Source organism: Nannospalax galili, unplaced genomic scaffold (genome assembly GCF_000622305.1).
Source record: "Nannospalax galili isolate Female #2095 unplaced genomic scaffold, S.galili_v1.0 scaffold970, whole genome shotgun sequence".
NCBI lineage: Eukaryota > Metazoa > Chordata > Mammalia > Rodentia > Spalacidae > Nannospalax > Nannospalax galili.
This window is the reverse complement of record NW_008328699.1, coordinates 18,560-36,825: the sequence shown is the minus strand read 5'-3', so window position 1 is coordinate 36,825 and position 18,266 is coordinate 18,560. Positions and strand designations below refer to the sequence as shown.

At 45.7% G+C, this 18,266-nt stretch overlaps 1 protein-coding gene across 1 annotated transcript in view; it reads left to right on the top strand.

Moving 5' to 3' along the window:
* The window catches only part of CUNH5orf15 (chromosome unknown C5orf15 homolog), a 16,579-nt gene extending 378 nt beyond the window's left edge, over nt 1-16,201 (top strand). Inside the window, exons 2-4 of the mRNA XM_008827820.3 lie at nt 9,978-10,000; nt 12,125-12,627; nt 14,373-16,201. Of these exons, the coding sequence (XP_008826042.1) occupies nt 9,978-10,000; nt 12,125-12,627; nt 14,373-14,504 (658 nt within the window). The 3' untranslated portion in view covers nt 14,505-16,201. The remainder of the gene's footprint in view (nt 1-9,977; nt 10,001-12,124; nt 12,628-14,372) is intronic.
* The last annotated feature ends 2,065 nt before the right edge of the window (nt 16,202-18,266 follow it).

Here is an 18,266-nt window from a genome sequence, read left to right as displayed (position 1 = left end):
CACCGCCGAGGTCCGTAGCGCACGACGGCTCCCACCCGGCCAGTCGCCGCGGCCGCAGCGGGGCATGGGCGGCATGGGCCGCGGACCGTGGGCTGTCCCCGGGCCTGGAAAGCCGGATGGTGCAGTGCGGTGCAGGCCCTGCTGGAAGGGCGGGGACGGGGGAGTGGCGGCGGGGGGCGGGGCCCGAACGGGGGGCCCAGCCCGGGTTAGAATGGGGGGGGGGGTTCTGGAGGCCCAAGGATGGGGTGGAGGTGAAGTGATGGCCAGAACAGGGGGGCCCTGAGTTGAGGTCTGGGGACAAAGACGAGGACCACCCCCCGCCCCCCAACAGGTGATGTCAACGATAAAGATTGTGTTGGTGGGCCCGGAGTGGTGGTGCAAGCCTTAAATTCCCAGCATTTCAGACAGGCAGGCCGGTCTCAGTGAGTTCGAGGCCAGCCTGGTCTACATAGTGAGATCCTGTCCCCCTAAAAAAGAAGACTGAGGTGATCAGGCGTAGTGGCCAGTGCTTGGACCAAGCTGATTGACTGTTGCAGGCGGGAGGGGACTTTTGGGGTTCTGCATCTCTGAGGTCTGAGAGGTTCTGGTTTTTGGTGGCGAGGCGGAGTACTTATTGGGTGGTTGGCCTGCGAGGGGCCTGGGAGGAGGAGTTTAGGATCAAAGGAGAGTTTGTCAGAATTGTCCCCGCCCCTGCCCCAGGGTTAACTAGGACACCCTCCCCTCGTTTGAGTCTGTAGCCTTTGATTGAGACTGGATTTTTCTTGCAAAGATTACACTGTTAAGTCAGGATATTGAAGCCTTTATTGAAAATGAAGAAAAGTCTGTAAGCCAGGTCCTGTGATTTAGTGGTTTGGAAAACCTACTCTTGAGAACTTTGATTGAACAGTCTCATTCAGTAGTCTCATTTTTCTTTCTGTCTAAGGCAGAAAGATTTTTTTCCCCCCAAAGGCTTTATTGCAGTTTCCAGATGAAAGATAGCATGAACTGGGATGATTTTCTTCCTTGCCAATGGTAGTGGGGCGGAAGGGGAGTGTCTAGCCACATATGCCCTCACTACATGCCGTGGCTGTGGTTGCATTCTGTTTCCTCAGCAACTCTAAGACAAGCATCCCACTGCCCTCCCAGAAGGGCTTTCCAGTCTGCCGGGAAGGACTGGCGCCAGCTTCCATCACTGGTGGACTCTAGTGGGGATTTTCCTGGTTGATGCACCTAGCATAGTTGTTTCAATTACTTAATCATGTGAAGCAAATAGTGACCTTGAGATATTTCTGTCTCCTGCTAGAATGCTTAGGAAATAGGGTTTGGAGATACTCCTGTGGGAGAAAATTGTAGAAACATCTCTTTTCCCCCCAAAGGAGATTGAAAACTTTGTGCTGTATGTGGTGGGGTATGTAAGTGAGGTGGGCTGTGGGGTATTAAGGTGTCCGTGTGTGTTTTTAGGGCTCCCAAATATTACTCCCACTTCACTTGACTATTTTAGAGAATCTTAATGTTTAACAAAGTTTTTATGTAAACTGACTATAGTTTATTATTGTGTTTATGCTCCTGTGCATGTGTGCAAGCACACGTGTGGAGGTCAGGACAACTTACAGTCTTCTCTCTTTCCGCCTTTATGTGGGTTCCAACTTCAGGCTCCGGCTCCAGGCAAGGCTTTACCCACCAAGCAATCTTGCCAGTTACATATAAATTTTTCACAATACAAATTTAGATTATTCTCTACTGAAAATAAGTGAAAAAGAATATCCATGCCTTTGATAAGCAGTGTAGCAGTTGTGAAGCTTGGGGTAGTGTATTTTTTTTTGTTTTGTTTTTTGGTTTTTTTTTTTGGTCTTTTTGAGACAGGGTCTCCCTGTAGCCCCAGCTGACCTGGAACTTGCTATGTAGACCAGGCTGGCCTTGAACTCACAGAGATCTGCCTGCCTCTGCCTCCCAAGTGCTGGGATTAAAGGCATGCGTCACCACACCCAGCTGGGGTAGTGTATTTTTGTAAGTATGCCTGAAAGTGGTCTAATTTCAGAGTAACCACACTTATAATAAGAAAGTGAAAACCTAGCATATGTTGAGTTCCAAATTCAGATAAATGTAGAAAGTTGGAGAGTTACCATATTAGATTTACTTAAACTTATTCAGGGTTACATTTCCTTTTCTTTTTAAGAAACTGAGTCTTTAAGAAGTTTATTTTAGAATTTTATTGATTTTATTTTGTGTTTTCATTTTATTTTGTATTTTTTTATGAGTGTTTTACTTGCATTTATGTAAGTTCATCTGTGTCATGCAGTGCCCACAGAGGGTGTTGGATCCCCTGGGGTTTGTTAGCCACCATTCAGGTGTTGGGAACTGAACCTAGGTCCTCTGCAAGAGCAACCAGTGCTCTTCGGAGACATCTCTCCAGTCCTATTTTTGTTATTTTTGATTATGTGTAAGTGTGTTTGTGTGCAGGTATGTGCGTGTGAGTGCAGGAACCCTTCAAGGCCAGAGGTGTTAGACTCCTGTGGAGGTGGATGCTTGACGTGGATGCTGGGAACCGAACTCAGGTCCATGTAGGAGCAGTACGTGCTCTTAACTGCTGAGCCATCTGTCCAGCCCCATGGTTACATTTCTTTAAAATCTGGTGCTTTAGTGTATTATTGGGAGTTTGTAAGGTTGTAGCCCAAGCTAAGCCTCAGACTAAGTACTTCAGGCTGATCTTCAAACTCTCAATCTTTATGCCTTATAGAGAGTGTTGGCATTACAGATGTGGCCCCCACTGTAGGTAGGAGATTTTTTTGTTTTTTCATTTAAATTTAAAAAATGTTTAATTTTTTTTATGTGTATGCGTGTATGGGCCTGCATGTAGGTTAGTGCACCCATGTCGTGCAATGCCCTTGGAGGTCAGAAGAGGCTGTCGGATCCCCTGGGACTGGAGTTATGGACAGTTGTTAGCTGCCATGTGGGTGCTGGAATTCAAACCTGGGTCTTCTGCATGAACAAACAGTGTTCTTAACTGCTGAGCCATCTCTCCAGCCCCTTTAAATTTTTTTAATGAGTGAGTGCGTGCGTGCGTGTGTGCATGCGTGTGTATGTGTTGGCCAGAGGACAGCTAAAGGTGTTATTCCTAGGAACTCTGTCCCCCCTTTGAGATGGGGTCTCTCAGTGACTTGGAGCTCACTCATCAGGTTGGGCTGTCTCCATCTCCCAACCATCACACCCAGCTTTTCTTGTGGGTTCTGCAGATCATAATTAGAGCCTCATGCTTATGTTGCAAGCAGTTTACTGACTGAATTCTCTCCTGGGCGGAATTTTTAAGTGTTTTTGTTTTGAAAGAAACTAAAGTGTTTTGGATGTGTCCAAGTCTTGCGGCACCATATAAAAAGTGTTTGCTTCATCAGGTCCTCTTAAACTTGTCCTGCTCTTTGACCTCTTTTCACTCAAGAATTTTTAAAAAATTTCTTTTTATTTTTTACTTTATGTGTATGAGAGTTTTGCTTGCATATACATGTGTACCATGTGTGTGCAATGCCCCTGGATGTCAGAAAAGGGAATGAGATACTCTGGAACTGGAGTTACAGTTTAGTGCCTTGTGGGTGCTTGGGAACAGAACCTAGTTCCTCTGAAAGAGCAGCCAGTGCTCTGAGCTCTGAGCTGTCTCCAGCCTTGTACTTGAGTATGTTGGGACGGACTCTCCCTGTAGCCATGCTGGAGCTGCATAGACTTAACTGGCCTTAAACTTACAGCAGTCCTCTTGCTTCCATCTCCTGAGCTCTGGGATTACAGGCGTGTTGCTATGCCTGGCACTATTCTGTTCATTTTATAATCACTAATGCTGAAATACCACTTGACATAAATATGTGCAAATGTCAGAAGTATGTTGAGAGGCATTTCAGAAATTGCTGAAAAATTCTGCCTTAATCCAAAGCCGGTTTGTTTAATGAATTTTCCTTTTTTTTTTTTTTGGTCTTTTTGAGACAGGGTCTCCCTGTAGCCCCAGCTGGCCTGGAGCTCGCTATGTAGACCAGGCTGGCCTAGAACTCACAAAGATCTGCCTGCCTGTGCTTCCCAAGTGCTGAGATTAAAGGCATGCGCCCGGCTAATGAAATTTTTTTTTAAGGGAACTCAAGTCAGGAATTCAGCAGTTTTAAAAATCAAACATTCTAGGCAGGCGTGGTGGCGCACATCTTTAGTTCCAGCACTCGGGAGGCAGAGGCAGGTGGATTTCTGTGAGTTTGAGGTCAGCCTGGTCTACATAGTGAGTTCCAGGCCAGCTGGGACTACAGAGAGACCCTGTCTCAAAAAGACCTGCCCCCCCGCCAAAAAAAATCGAACATTCCAATCTAATAGTGTTGAGACATACTGGTTTGCTATATGCTGACAACGTGTGTGGGGGGAGTGGGGTTGCATGTAAGTGTGTTCATGCATATGGAGGCTAGAAGTAGGGAAATCTTAAGTGTTTACGATAAACAAACCTTTGTCTATGTGCAGAAAACTGTGTATAGTAAAACCATTGCATTTATAACATGCAGTGTTCTTAACTCTGAGCCTCGGTGTCCCAGGCAGTGATCACCAGTGTTCTATGCTCTGAGGGCATGGGCAGTGCACAGTGTGCTTTTTCCTGTCCACAACGAGCCAAAGTCATGGGATGCCACCCAGGTCCTCTTCAGAAATACCTTAAGTTTGGCATGCGTTTGATTTCAGGTTAATTTTGGGGATTCAGAAACCTTGTGCTGTTGCCCAGTTTTCCCCCACCCTCATATTTATTGAGGGTAGTCCATATGGAGTGGCAAGCATCAGTTTAAGAAGCTTTGCGTTACAGTACTGCCCTGTTCCCAAATCATCACCTAAACCTAATGTGTAATGTATTTAGGTATTAAGGTCAGGTTTTTCAACTGCTTCTGAATCAGTTCTCAGGGTCTGCTTTGTTCTCAAGTTTGAGAAGTGCTAATGTAGTTTAAGACAGCTTTTTTTTTTCTTTTAAATATGCAGGAACCAATAGAAGAAAATTAAAAGAATCTTTTTTTAAGTCTTTTTGAGACAGGGTTTCCCTGTACCCTCAGCTGACCTGGAATTGGCTATGTAGACTAGGCTGGCCTCGAACTCACAAAGATCCATCTGCCACTGCCTCCTAAGTGCTAGGATTAAAGGTGTGTGCCACCATGTCTAGCTAAGATAGGGTCTTATTCTGTAGCTCAGGTGGACCTTAGCTTCTAAATGCTGGATTGCAGGTGTGAGCCACCCCACCCAACAAAAGTTTTTATTTATTTTTCAATTTTAATTTTATGTGTATGAGCATTTGCACATATGTATGTGCCCCATATGTATGCTATGCCTGTAGAGGTCAGGAGAAGGCATCGGATTCCCTGGAACTGGAGTTACAGGTAGTTGTGAACTTCCATGTGGGTGCTGGAAACTGAACCTGGGTCTTCTGTAAGAGCAGCAGATGCTCTTAACTGCTAAGTCATAACAGACCTAAAGTTTTATTTTTTATTTTTATTTTTTGTTTTTGAGACAGGGTCTCCCTGTAGACTCAGCTGGCCTGGAACTCATCATGTTGGCCAGGCTGGCCTCAAATTTCACTTGTGTTGGGACTCCTGAGTGTTGGGACTAAAGATGTGCCCTACCATGTTTGGCTAAAAGTTTTATTTTTTAAATATTAAGTTTGGAGGCTGGAGAGATGGCCAGTGGTTAAGAGGGTGTACTCCTATTGCACAGGACTCAAGTTTGATTCCCAGCACCCATGTTGGGCAGCTCAACCTCCTGCAACTCCAGCTCCAGGAAATCTGTTGCTTTTATATCCACTTGCACTCATGTGTACATAACCCCGCCCCCCACCGTCCAAATTAAAAATCTGAATGGTAGGGCTAGAGAGATGGCTCAGCGGTTAAGAGTACTGGCTGTTCTTGCAGAAGACCTGGCACTCACATGGCGGCTAACCATCATAACTCCAGTTCCAGGGGATCCAATGCTTCTGTCCTCAGGCACTGCAATGCACGGGTGCACTTACGTGCATGCAGATAACACTCATACACATAAAATAAAAAACATTCTGAATGTTGTTTGAACTAGAGGAATACCAATCAGGACAGGATACAAATGGAAGATTTAGACATCTCGGGTGCTGTCTGTTAATGAAGCTAAGCAGTGAAATCCATAAAGTCCGAGTTGCTATTTTGTTCTGACTTCTCTTTTCATCTGACTGAATGGCTCTTCTCATGTGAAGGAGTTGGAGATCTGGGAGAATCTTACCTTATTTTCCTGTGTAGCATTTGTGTGTGGCTTCCAAGTTTTTCTCTCAGTGACTTGGTGCTGGGTGTTGGCATTAACCTATGAGTAGAGTGGGTGCTGGTGATAGAAGTGGGGTTCTGGGGGCTGGGACCCAGGGGAGGGCCTCTGAGGAGATGCAGTATGCAGAGAGTGATGAGACAGGCCAAGTGTGCGTGCAGTATTCATTCACTGAGTGCTGCCACCTGGGAGGCTGGCAGTGGGGACAGCAGTTTGGGAGACTTGTAAGAGGTGAGAGCAGGGACCCAGGCTGGACCAGGCAGGTTTTAAATTTAATTTTCTTACATTTATTTATTGTGTGTGTGTCCTTTTTTAAAAAAATAAATTTATTTTATGTGTATCCATGTGTTGCCTGCATGTAGGTAGGTACGCCTGTGTCGTGCAATGCCTGGGGAGGACAGAAGAGGCTGTTGGATCCCCTGGAACTGGAGTTATGGACAGTTGTTAGCTGCCATGTGGGTGCTGGGACTTGAACCTGGGTCTTCTGCAAGAGCAACCAGTGTTCTTAACCACTGAGCCATCTCTCCAGGCCGTGTGTCAGGCTGTGTGTCAGGCCGTGTGTGCCCTTATGTATGTATGTGGGTGGGTGCACATGTGTGCTATTAAAAATTCCTAGTGGGGGCTGTGTGGAACAACATCTGACCCCTCCCTTGATCCTAAGGACAAACCTGCAGCCTGGGAAACCAGTGAGTTTATTGGACTTAAGAACTTACAGAGCAGTGGGAGAGGGTTTACTTACAGGGATGTGGGTGCTTCCCCTTCTCCTTCCAAAGCAGCACTGCAAAGCCTTCACCCAAGACTAGATGGTGGGGACTGGAGAGATGGCTCAGCGGTTAAGAGCACTGGTTGTTCTTGCAGAAGACCCAGGTTCAAATCCCAGCACCCACATGGCAGCTAACAACTGTCCATAACTCCAGTTCCAGGGGCTCCGACAGCCTCTTTGTCCATAGCTTCTTCGTCCGCCGTGGGCATTGCATGACACGGGTGTACTTACGTACATGCAGGCAATATATGTATACACATAAAATGAAAAATAATAAATAAAATGTTTAAAAAAAAAGACTAGATGGCGGTTTCCCCATAGCTGCATGAAAAGGGAGAGCCTCCCTTAGGCTTCCCCAGTTATATACCTTAGCCCCTCCCCCAGGCCTTGTACAACTAGGGCCAACTGGTTGGTTGGGAGGTGTGTCTGGACTCTCTTGACTCTCCCTGCCCCTCCTTCTTACAGGGTATGAACAGTTATTAAACTCAGCAGTGGTACCTAGGCAAGTGGTCCTAACTGAGTTTGGGAAGATGGCCTGTCAGAGGACAGTCCTACCTATAAACAACATGCCACAGTGTGTGTGTAGGGAGAACAAAGGATAATTTTTGGGAGTCAGTTCTCTTCTTTTACCATGTGGGTACGGAGACCAAACACTGAACTGTCTTGCCAGCTGTCATGTGGGATCTTGTAGACTACTCTTAAGACTTTGGCTTTTGGGAGAAAGGAGTGAGTTTATGTGATCTAAGTTTCAACAGGGTAGTGGCAGCTGTGTTGAGTATAGACAGTGGTTCAGGTGGAACAGTGGGTCACTTGCAAGGCTGAGGTGGCGGTGGCTTGGACTAGGCAACAGCATGACATGAAAAGCCTTTAAATCCTGAATATATGACATTTATTTATTTATTTGTGTGGAGGGAGCAGGGGACACACATGACAGCATGTGCATGGAAGCAGGGGACACACACATGACAGCATGTGTATGGAAGCGGGGACACACGACACAGCATGTGTATGGAGGTAGGGGACAACTTATATAGTTGGTTCTCTCCTTCCATCTGGGGCTCAAACTCAGATTGTCAGGTTCCTGACAAACTGTTTCACCATCTCGACCATTTTAAAGGTAGATTGGATTTGAGGTGTTAAGAAACTGATAGCTCAGCTGGGGCTACAGGGCGACTCTCTCAAAAAGACCAAAAAGAAAAAAAAAGAAAGTGATAGCTCTTGGGTTGGAGAGGTGGCTCATTGGTTATGAGCACTGGTTCGTAAGGACCCAAGTTTGGTTCCCAGCACCCATATTAGGTGTCTCATAGCTGCCTATAACTCCAGTTCTACCCTCTTCAGGCCTCTGAGGGCACCATGCTCATATGGTGCACATACATGCACACAGACACAAAATGAAAAATAAAATACATCTTAAAAGCTGGAGAGATGACTTAGCAGATACGAGCACTGGCTGCTCTTGCAGAGGACCTGAGTTCAGTTCCCAGCACCCACATGGCAGCTAACAACTGTCCGTAACTTCATTTCCAGGGATCTGATGCCCTCGTCTCGCCTCTGTGGGCATTGTATACATGTAGTGCCCTTAGATACATGCAGGCAAAACACTCATACACATAAAAATAAATAATATTTAAAAACGTGGCAATGCTAAGGTTTTTGGTTTGAGTAGCTAGAAAGGTGTTTGTGCTGTCCCGTCACTTGAAGTGGAGCTGTAGTAGGCAAGGCTGGCGGGCTCTTGTTTTGTTCCTTTGTTTTTAAGTGGACTGTGGAAATTGAATTCTTTTTTTTTTTTTTTTTTTGAGACATGGTCTATGTAGCCCAGGCTGACCTCCAACTTCCTGTGTGTAGCCTAGGATGACCTTGAACTCTTGATCCTCCTGTCTACCTCCCAAGTGCTTGGATTACAGTGCTACCAATCCTGGCTTGAAGTTCATTTCTTTAAATCAAACCTTTTAGTTTGAGGCAATCATAACGTAAGGATCTTCTGTCCTCTCTGCTCACTCTTCTCCAGCATAACGCCTTTTGACTTTAGCCCCAGCTGACTTGGAACTCGCTATGTAGACCAGGTTGGCCTGAACTCACAGAGATTTGCTTGCTTCTGCCTCCCAAGTACTGAGATTAAAGATGTGTGCCACCACACCTGGCTCCCCGGTAACTTCTTGAAAAAGGCTAAGTGACTTGTCAGTGTCATAAGCAGGGCGCTGACATCACCCCGTCATATGGGCATTTCCATCTTCACACTTGTTCTTCACCCCCCAAGTTTTTGGCAGCCGCAAAATTTCCATTTTTATAATTTTGTCATTAGAGAGTCTTAAATAAATGGAATCTGCAGCATGAAACTTTGGAATTGGACTTTTGTTTTGGAGACAGGGTCTTACTATGTAGCCCTGGCTGGTCTGGAACCTCGCTGTGTAGACCTGATAGGTCTTCAATTCAAAGATCTTCCTGCCTCTGCCTTCACCTCTGGCACATTTTCATTCCACAAAATGTTTCTGAGGACTCCAGCAGGCGGCTGCATGTGTTAGTAGCTGGCTCCTTTTAATCACTATTTGTGGGTGCTCTGCGCTTCATCATCTGCTGAGGGGTGTCCGCTTGTTTCCGTTTGGGGGCTTTTAGGAATAAATATCTCCCAGACCAGGCATGGTGGCACATACCTGTAGTCCCAGCATTTTGTGTTTTGTGGCAGAGAGAGAGGGAAAGAGAGAGAGAGAGAGAGAGAGAGAGAGAGAGAGAGAGAGAGAGAGAGAGACTCATGAAACCTTGCCTTGAGCTGGTCTTTTGCCGCCACCTTCTTGGTGCTGGGATTGTAAGTGTGCTGCCATGCCTGGCTGTAATCTATCTTTGAAAAATTTTTATTTTATGTGTATGAATGAGTGTATTGTCTGCATGTATGTGAGTGTACCCATGTCGTGCAATTATGTATTATTTTTGTGTGTGAGTGTATTGCCTGCATGTAGGTGAGTGCACCTGTGTTGTGCTATGCTGGTGCAGTGCCGTGGAGGTCAGAAGGGGGCTTCAGATTCCCCTGGAACTGGAGTTAAGGACGATTTGTAGTCACCATGTGGGTGCTGGGAATCGAACCCAGGTCCTCTGCAAGAGCAGTCAGTGCTCTTAACCACTGAGCCATCTCTCCAGCCCCTGTAATCTATCTTTTAATGTTTATTTTTCTAGTGCTAGGGATCGAATCAGAGCCTGACAGCCAAACCCTACACTGTCTTTTGAAACATTTTTTTAGTTAAGAATTTTTTTTTTTTTTTTCTGGGAGACTGTTCAGTTCAGTTAAGCTAGGTTTCTTTTTCTTTTTTCCTCTCTCTGTACTAAATAGATGTTAATGGTGCTACCTACATGAGTGCATTTATATAGACACTTGTCTTCTGTACATGAATGTGTTTGTGAAGGCCTGTGCCTGTCTATCTCATTTCTGTGGAACATCTTATTTATTTTTATCTGAGGGTGTTTAGATCCTGCATGGCATTAAGCATAACAGATGTCCTTGAAGCTCTTAAGTAGATGCTGCATCCAGTTACAGATTGTGAACACTGTTGCTTTTCCACAGGTGTTCATCTGTGGACTGTCTCTTGATTCTCCATAGAGTATAGGGTTGCTTCTGTAATTAACACTGGGTAGGTGGAGGCACAGGACTGGAAAATATGCATGCATTTGGTTTAATCTTCTATACCTAGATTGCCTTCTCCAAGCTTTAAAATTGTCTAGTTGCCACTTAACTTTAAGTTCTAGTTTCTGATTCTTATCCTTTAGAAATTTGCTTTTTTATTATTTTTTGAAGAGGGAGTCTTCAAGTATCACTTATAACTGCTCTCTGTGGGGTCTGGAGGAACTCTAGCAGTTAAGAGCATTGCCTGTTCTTGCAGAGGACCCAGGTTCAGTTCCCAGCACTCATGTCGGCTAACACTTCGTCTTTAACTCTGGTTCCAGGGGATACGGTGTCCTCTTCTGGCATCTGTGGGCACTACACGCATGTGGTGCATTTACATATATGCAGGCAAAACACTCATACACATAAAATTATAAATACCATTTTAAAAAAGAAAAGTGTTCTTAAAAAGTGCTGTCTGCAGCTTGCTTGTAGCGTCTCAGATTTCTTATATGTGTGTACCTGAGCAGCCCCAGGAAGCTAGGCTTGACCATCTGCCCCCCATGCCAGTTAGGGTCAAGTAATGGTGAAAGCAGCGAATTATTTAATGTGGCCATATAGGGAAGGGAAACTGAGAAAGGGGTTCAGTGCCCCAAATCTCATTTTCAGAATACAGACACGAGCTTTAGGTTTAAGAATTGGGTGGGGCGAGGGGAGACAGATATACCTAATTAAGCAGTCCTGGTCCAGGTGTGGTCTGGTGAGGTCTCTGATCTGCAAGGTGGTCAGAAGCCCCTGAGGAGGTGTCCTTCTGTTCCTGGTGGGTAAGTGCCTCATATGCTCGTCCTTGAGGTTCTGTTCTCATGGCATCCAGGGTGCCTGAGGGTTCAGGACAGTGACTTACCTTTGCCTTCAGCTTGATGGGGACAAACTGAGCTAGCTAGGCACTCCTTGCATGCCCAACATGCCAGCCTCCTTGGTTACCTTGCAGGCTCAGATGGGGGGGGATCGGTGCTTTTGCACAAGAGCAACTTCTCAGTACCTGTTTCCTAGTGCTGAAGGTATTAGTTCCAAATTCCCATTTTTTGTGTGTGTGTGACTTCCTTGACCCAGGATCAGCCTCTTCCCTGTCTGTTTTGGGGATGGGGTGGAACCTGGGCCAGCTGACTGAAGTCCACTTTCTATTAAAGGAAAACAGTGGGATGGGGAAGGGTTGTGTGGACTTTGCCTTGTGACCTCAAGTCAGACACAAGTCAGACACCTGTGCTGTCCTTCCAGCAGCTGTGCCGCGGTGGGCCCTTAGCTCTTCACATTGTTAACTCTCTAGCAAAGCAGTTACTATCGGAGATTAGTTGATCAAGAAGAAATTTAACTCATTGAGACTTAACTAGTTCTTAAGAGAAAGTTTCAGGAGTTTATATAGAGAGAAATTCTTAGTGCAAAATTAGGTAAATATAGTTTTCTCTTGGTAGAGAAAAAGCTGGAAATTTTAGGGTAATGTCTTCGTTTTTCAGATCCGGACGATACTGCATATAACCCAGATACTTCTCCTCCAACTATGAATGAAGTGACCTCTAGAAACTACACCAAACTTGTTTCCCAGATGAGCACGACTCTCCCTCCCCCAGCCAGTACAGGGAAGAGTGGAGGGGCATCTGCAGCCCCCACGCCCTCTGCCACTCCTTCTGTGTCCGAGGAGGATGCCGAGGGCAACGAGGACCCCAGCATAGAGGAGGAGGATCTTCTCACACTCAACAGCTCTCCTCCCCCAGCCAAAGACGCTCTGGACAATGTAGATTACGGAGAAGCAGACTACGACTGGACTACCAACCCCAGGGATGAGGAGCCCGAGGAGGCTTTGGAAGATAACGGGGGCTACGTGGGCATTGAGGAGTCAGTGAAAACTCTGAAGCTGCCGTCCTCAGACAGGGAGGAAGATAGTCATTTCTTTCTCCATCTTCTTGTCTTCGCTTTCTGCATAGCTGCTGTTTATGTTACGTACCACAACAAAAGGAAGGTGCGTGTGTGAGTTCGGCCTGCACGTGCTGTCAGCCTCACAGTCATGAGAGTGTGGAGATGCGTCCTGAGTTCATAAGTCCCTTGTCTATTCTGAGAAATTAGAAACAATGCTCCATATGCTTCTAAAATTGACTTCTATTATTTCTTAACAAACAAAACCCAAAGTCCAGTGATTTATTTATTTACTTGTTTTTGAGATAGTGTCTTGTGTATTGTGTAGCCCAGGCTGGCCTTGAACTTAGATCTTTCTGCTTCTGTCGTATGAGTGCTGGGATTATAAACTATGTGCCACTGTGTCTGACTGCCTGCTGATTCTTTAAACAAAATGTCTGTCTGGTTTTTTTTTTTTTTTTTTTTTTTGGTGACGGTCTTCCTGAAGCCCCCCAGCTGGCCTGGAACTCAGAGATCTGCCTGCCTCTGCCTCCTGAGTGCTGGAATTAAAGGTGTGCGCCCCCATGCCCAACCTAAAATGTCTCTTTTAAAAATATTATATGTTTAAAAATTTTAAATTATATTTTAATTTGTGTATGTGTACACATATGTGTGTACTGAAGTAAGGCGTGGTGGCACAGGCTTTCACCTGCTAAGCCGTCTTGCTGGCCAAGGTTGTATACATTTATTTGTGTGTGTGTGTGTGTGTGCGTGTGTGTACGCGCATGTGAGCACATGAGGATGGAATCACAGGACAACTTTGTGGAGTTCTCATCTTCTACCTTTACATGGGTTTTAGAGATTCAACTCCAGTCACTAAGCTTATGTGATAAAGTGCCTTCACCTGCTGAGCCTCTCGATGGCCTAACAGATTATGGGCATTTCCTATAACGTATTCCTTTTTCTAAAAAATATGTTATTATTTTTATTTTATGTGTATGAGTGTATTGCCTGCTTGTAGGTAAGTATACCCATGTCGTGCACTGCCCACGGAGGACAGAAGAGGCTATCGGATCCTCTGGAGCCGGAGTTATGGACAGTTGTTACTTGCCGTGTGGGTGCTGGGATTCAAACCCTGGTCTTCTTTAGGAACAGCCAGTGTTCTTAACTGCTGAGCCATCTCTCCAGCCCCCCTGTAACATATTAAGAACATGGTTTACTTTTTTATTGGACATTTATCACTTTTCTTATTGGACATTTAGGTAATTGCAAATTTTGGTTCAGAAATAACATTGGGATGAGCATTTCTGTGCTAGAATTTGTGTTGGGAAGCTGAAGAGGTCTAAGAATCCAGTCAGGTCATTTAATGGGAGGGTGTATCTCAGGTCCCCACAGTTCCAGAGCTGAGTGGTTAAGCTTTTCAGAATCTTAAAGGAGACCAAACACAGTTTCCTTTTTCATACTCAGTGCTCAGGAAATCTTAGTTCTTGACCTGGAACTTGCCTGGGTCAATCTGTCTTCCTCTTGGAGGCCTTCAGTTTCTTACTCATTTCTTAAGGTTCACTGGTAAAACGGGACCAGATTATTTCAGAACGCCTTCCAGCTTTGAGAGTTGATGACCCTTATCAGAGTAGTTGGCCGACAAACCCTTAGAGTTATTTGTGACTGACCTCTCACTTGCCTTGTATTTGTAGGTAGGCAGATTGAATGTGGTGATACTGTGTTTGGTGCTGGGCCTTCCCTAGGATGACCTCCTCAGAGACATGTGAAACGTGTTTGTGTTGGAGACCTAAGAGAGACACTACACTGCTATAAAAACTTTTGCCAGATCTTTTTTTCTTTCACATGACTGATTAATTTTGTTTGTTGCAGATTTTCCTCCTAGTTCAAAGCAGGAAGTGGCGTGATGGCTTGTGTTCTAAAACGGTGGAGTACCATCGTCTAGACCAGAACGTGAACGAGGCCATGCCTTCCCTGAAGATCACCAATGATTATATTTTCTAAAGCACTGTGGTTTGAGTTTGCTTATTAAGTAATTTTGTTTGCTTGACTTTATATGATAGCGTGCAGATGTCTTCCACAGGCAACTGGTACTTAAGTGAGAGGTGGCTCTCTCTTTTGCCTTGGTGCTTTGGGAACTAAATGTCACATACAAGGAGTATATAATTTTTTATCTATACTTTAGAGCTGAATTCAATCAGGTGTCTGGAATGTGCGTTAAACATTACTTATATTTATGTTTAGTGTTTTACTATTTTCCATTTGTTGTTCTGGAAGTAGTGCTACTTTTAAGAGATGCTGAACCTGTAATTAAATCTAGCAAACCTAGCCCCATCCACATTTACTCTGTCGTCCATACTGGCTTTCTCTCTTTATTTTATTGTGTAAGCTTTTGTTGTTTCTTGGAGACAGGGTCTCACTGTGTAGCCCTGGCTGGCTTGGAACTCCATGTAGACCAGGCTGACCTTGAACTCACAGAGATCTGCTTGCCTCTGCCAGCTGGAATGCTGGGATTAAAGGTGTGCAACACTATGCCAGGCTGGCCTCAAACTCTTGATCCTCTTGCCTCAGCCTCCCAAGTGCTGGCATCACAGGTGTGCTCCACCTCACCAGTTCCAAATATTATATATTAACACAAATTTATTTTCTTATGGTCCCAAATTTTAATGTACAAGGATATTGTGATAATGCTTTGTATTAAAGTAACATTTTTTTTTTCCTCTCTCAAAACTGCTGTGAGGGGAGGTGAGATGGGTCAGCAGAGGATACCTGCTACCCAGCCTGGCAGCCTGAGCTCGATCCTTGGGACTGCATGGTGGAAGGAGAGAGCTGACTCCTGTAGGTTATCCTCTGACCTCCACACGCATGCCGTGTCATGAGTGTGCCTCCATACGTACGTATCCGTTCGTGTGTGCACACACGCAGAGTAAATGTAATAAGGGGAAACCTGCTCTGGGGTAGACGGTTAGAACGCTGTGAGCCAGCGTGCTGCTGCTTAGTCCAGTCACGTGTCAGTGTGTCCAGAGGTCCTGGTAAAAGAGACTGCAGTTTGCAGTGAACACAGATGAGGTTTTAGGTACCGTTTTTGGGTTGAATTACTGAATTAAATTTAGAGTAGAAACTGGTAAAGTATGAACAGTTATTTTTAGTTAGCGATCAGTTGTAGCACAAGTTCCAAAGTTTCAAAGAGCAATTTAAAATTTATAGCAGATTTTCTTTTCAGTCTGTTTCTTACTACACAGTGAATCTGATTTAGAGGCCATTTTCACTTAGTCATGCTGTATTTCGGTCTTTCAAATTAAAAGAATAATCTGAATAAAATTTGCAAACAGAAGACACGTGGAATGACCTTCCTGCTGTCACGCCTTTTCAGCAACTGGAAATGGTACTGTGTATCATGTTGGCTTGTTCTGTGTCATAAAGAGTCTACAAGAATGTGACTACGTCATCTGAACTGTGCTTGACTTGCCAGCGTCACTGTAACTCTGGAGAGCCTGGGCAAGCCAGTGGCTGCTGCTCCAGGTCTGTGGGGGAAGCAGCGCTGTGGCCTGCCTCTTGGGGACAGCCGACTGAAGGGAGGCCACGCAGGGCAGTACACCTGAACTGTTTTATTGCAGTAATTTTTTTTTCATATCTGAAATTGTATTATTTAATATTTTGAATAAGATTTAAGAAATAAATGGTAAAGATATACAGCCATACTTTTATAAGTGTGTTCATTTCAGCATTGACATCTGGTGATGGCAGGAGAGGACTGTGTCTGGGAGAACATGCCCCCCATCTGACTGTTGGTTGCCTTAGAAATGCCACTCGCATGTCTGAATTCTTTCGTCATCTGTTACCAGGGGCAAAGTTGAGTGGCAGGGAAAGTCTCGAAACTGTTCCCTGTGCGTTTTCCAGTCCTGGGCTCCCTGTTGTCGGGGATTAGCCCCGATGGTGGATCTGGGGTACCTGCTGCTGGCCGTGTCCTGCTGCAGTTTGGTGCCACCACCAAATAGCCTCTGATGTTCAGAGTATCAAGTTATACATTATATACACAGACTCAAACACTGATGGGGTCTGGGGGAGGCACCTGGCCTGTTCTGCTGGGTGAAGGATCCAAGACCCACATTTAAACCTCACAGCACTAATGTATCATACTCCCGTGTGATCTGCTCCCTTCCAGCAGCCTCTGGAACCTCTCTGTCCAGCACTGGTAATTTGTGCCTACAGGCAGTCTTGTCTTCGTAGCGTGTTTTCTCTCATTCTCTCTCTCTCTCCTCTCCTCTCTCTCTCTCTCTCTCTCTCTCGCTCTCTCTCTCTCTCTCTCTCTCTCGCTCTCTCTCTCTCTCTCTCTCTCTCGCTCTCTCTCTCTCTCTCTCTCTCTCTCTCTCTCTCTCTCTCTCCACCATCTTAGCATGTGCCACCATGCCTGGCTTGACTGGGGTGTCTTGATTTCCTGAGGCTGCTCATGATGTTCTTGTGGAGCATGGATTGCGCCACAGAATGAGCTTGAGAACTAGTGGCCATTGTCCTCCCACCCTAAACCTGGGAGTTTCCACATATCTTAAGCTGTGTGATAAAGTATCTGCGGTATTAGATGGAGAGAGAACCCTTTGCCCCCACTCCCACCCCACTTCTTCACAGATTATATAGTTGACATGTAGTTTACATTGCTAACATCCCAGACACACCTGCCTGAGGGGATGAGAGCCTGTCTGCAGAGGGCAGACATGTTTACATCCACCTTCCTGTGGGAAATTAAGGTCTACACTAAAGGCCGACCTCGTACGAGGACTTGTCAGAGAGGTTGCTGCCTGGTGAGGTGACAGTTACTACCAGCACAACTGCCTGTGGGCCAGTGCTTCCCACTGTGTGTGTGTGTGTGTCTGTGTGTGTGAGAGGAGAGTATGCCTAGTAGAGAGAGAGAGAGAGAGAGAGAGAGAGAGAGAGAGAGAGAGAAACAGCCTGTTCTGCTACTGCAACAGGTTGTCCCCTTCTGGGCTCCCCATGAAGCAGTTCATTCTTTCTGAGGTTTGTGAGAGGTGTTTCTCTCCCAAGGGAACAGAAAGGGACCCCTGGGTGTTTCAAGTCTCTGACCTGACCTGGCACATCCTGTCAGAAAATATGGTGTGATCTTTAACTAGTTGGATTCTGTTCCCTTGTGTTTTTAACTTTGACTTAGGAGATGGAAGTTGCCTGGACAGAACTGGAGTGGAGTGGGGGCAGGTTCTGAGACAGCTCGGTAGTCCGCCTGTGGTGGAAACCTGTTGTCTAGGGTGCTTGAGAGACTTGAGGGGGTCTGGTTTGGGGTAATCAGCAGCTTCTACCGCTTGAGCTCTAAGTTGAGTGCTCATCCAGGTTTGGCAAGAGTCCGAGATACCTTTGCCATCCTGAATGGATTTTAAAGCTTCTAACTCAGGAACCTGGTCTCCATCTGTCATCTTAGTATCTTTGCTGTGAAATGTGGTCCTTTCAAAACCTCAAAACTGCTTCAGTTCTAATGAGATACTCCAGAGTTGCCAGCTTCTGTGAATCCCTGCTGCCCTGACACCCTTCTCACAGGGCCTTTTGTCCCTCCTGGGAGCAGAGATGGACAGTGCTCACGCCCCAGGGAGGCGGCTACACCATGAAGTGGGTTGGAGCTATAGTGTGTCCTGGAGTCACAGCTCTGGACTGGATTTCCGTTCTGACCCCCAGACTGAGAGTCCATCCCCCCTTTCCCTCTGGCCGTTTGCATCTTCTGAGGAGAAGTCAACACATCCCATGTGTCTCTGTTATTTAAGG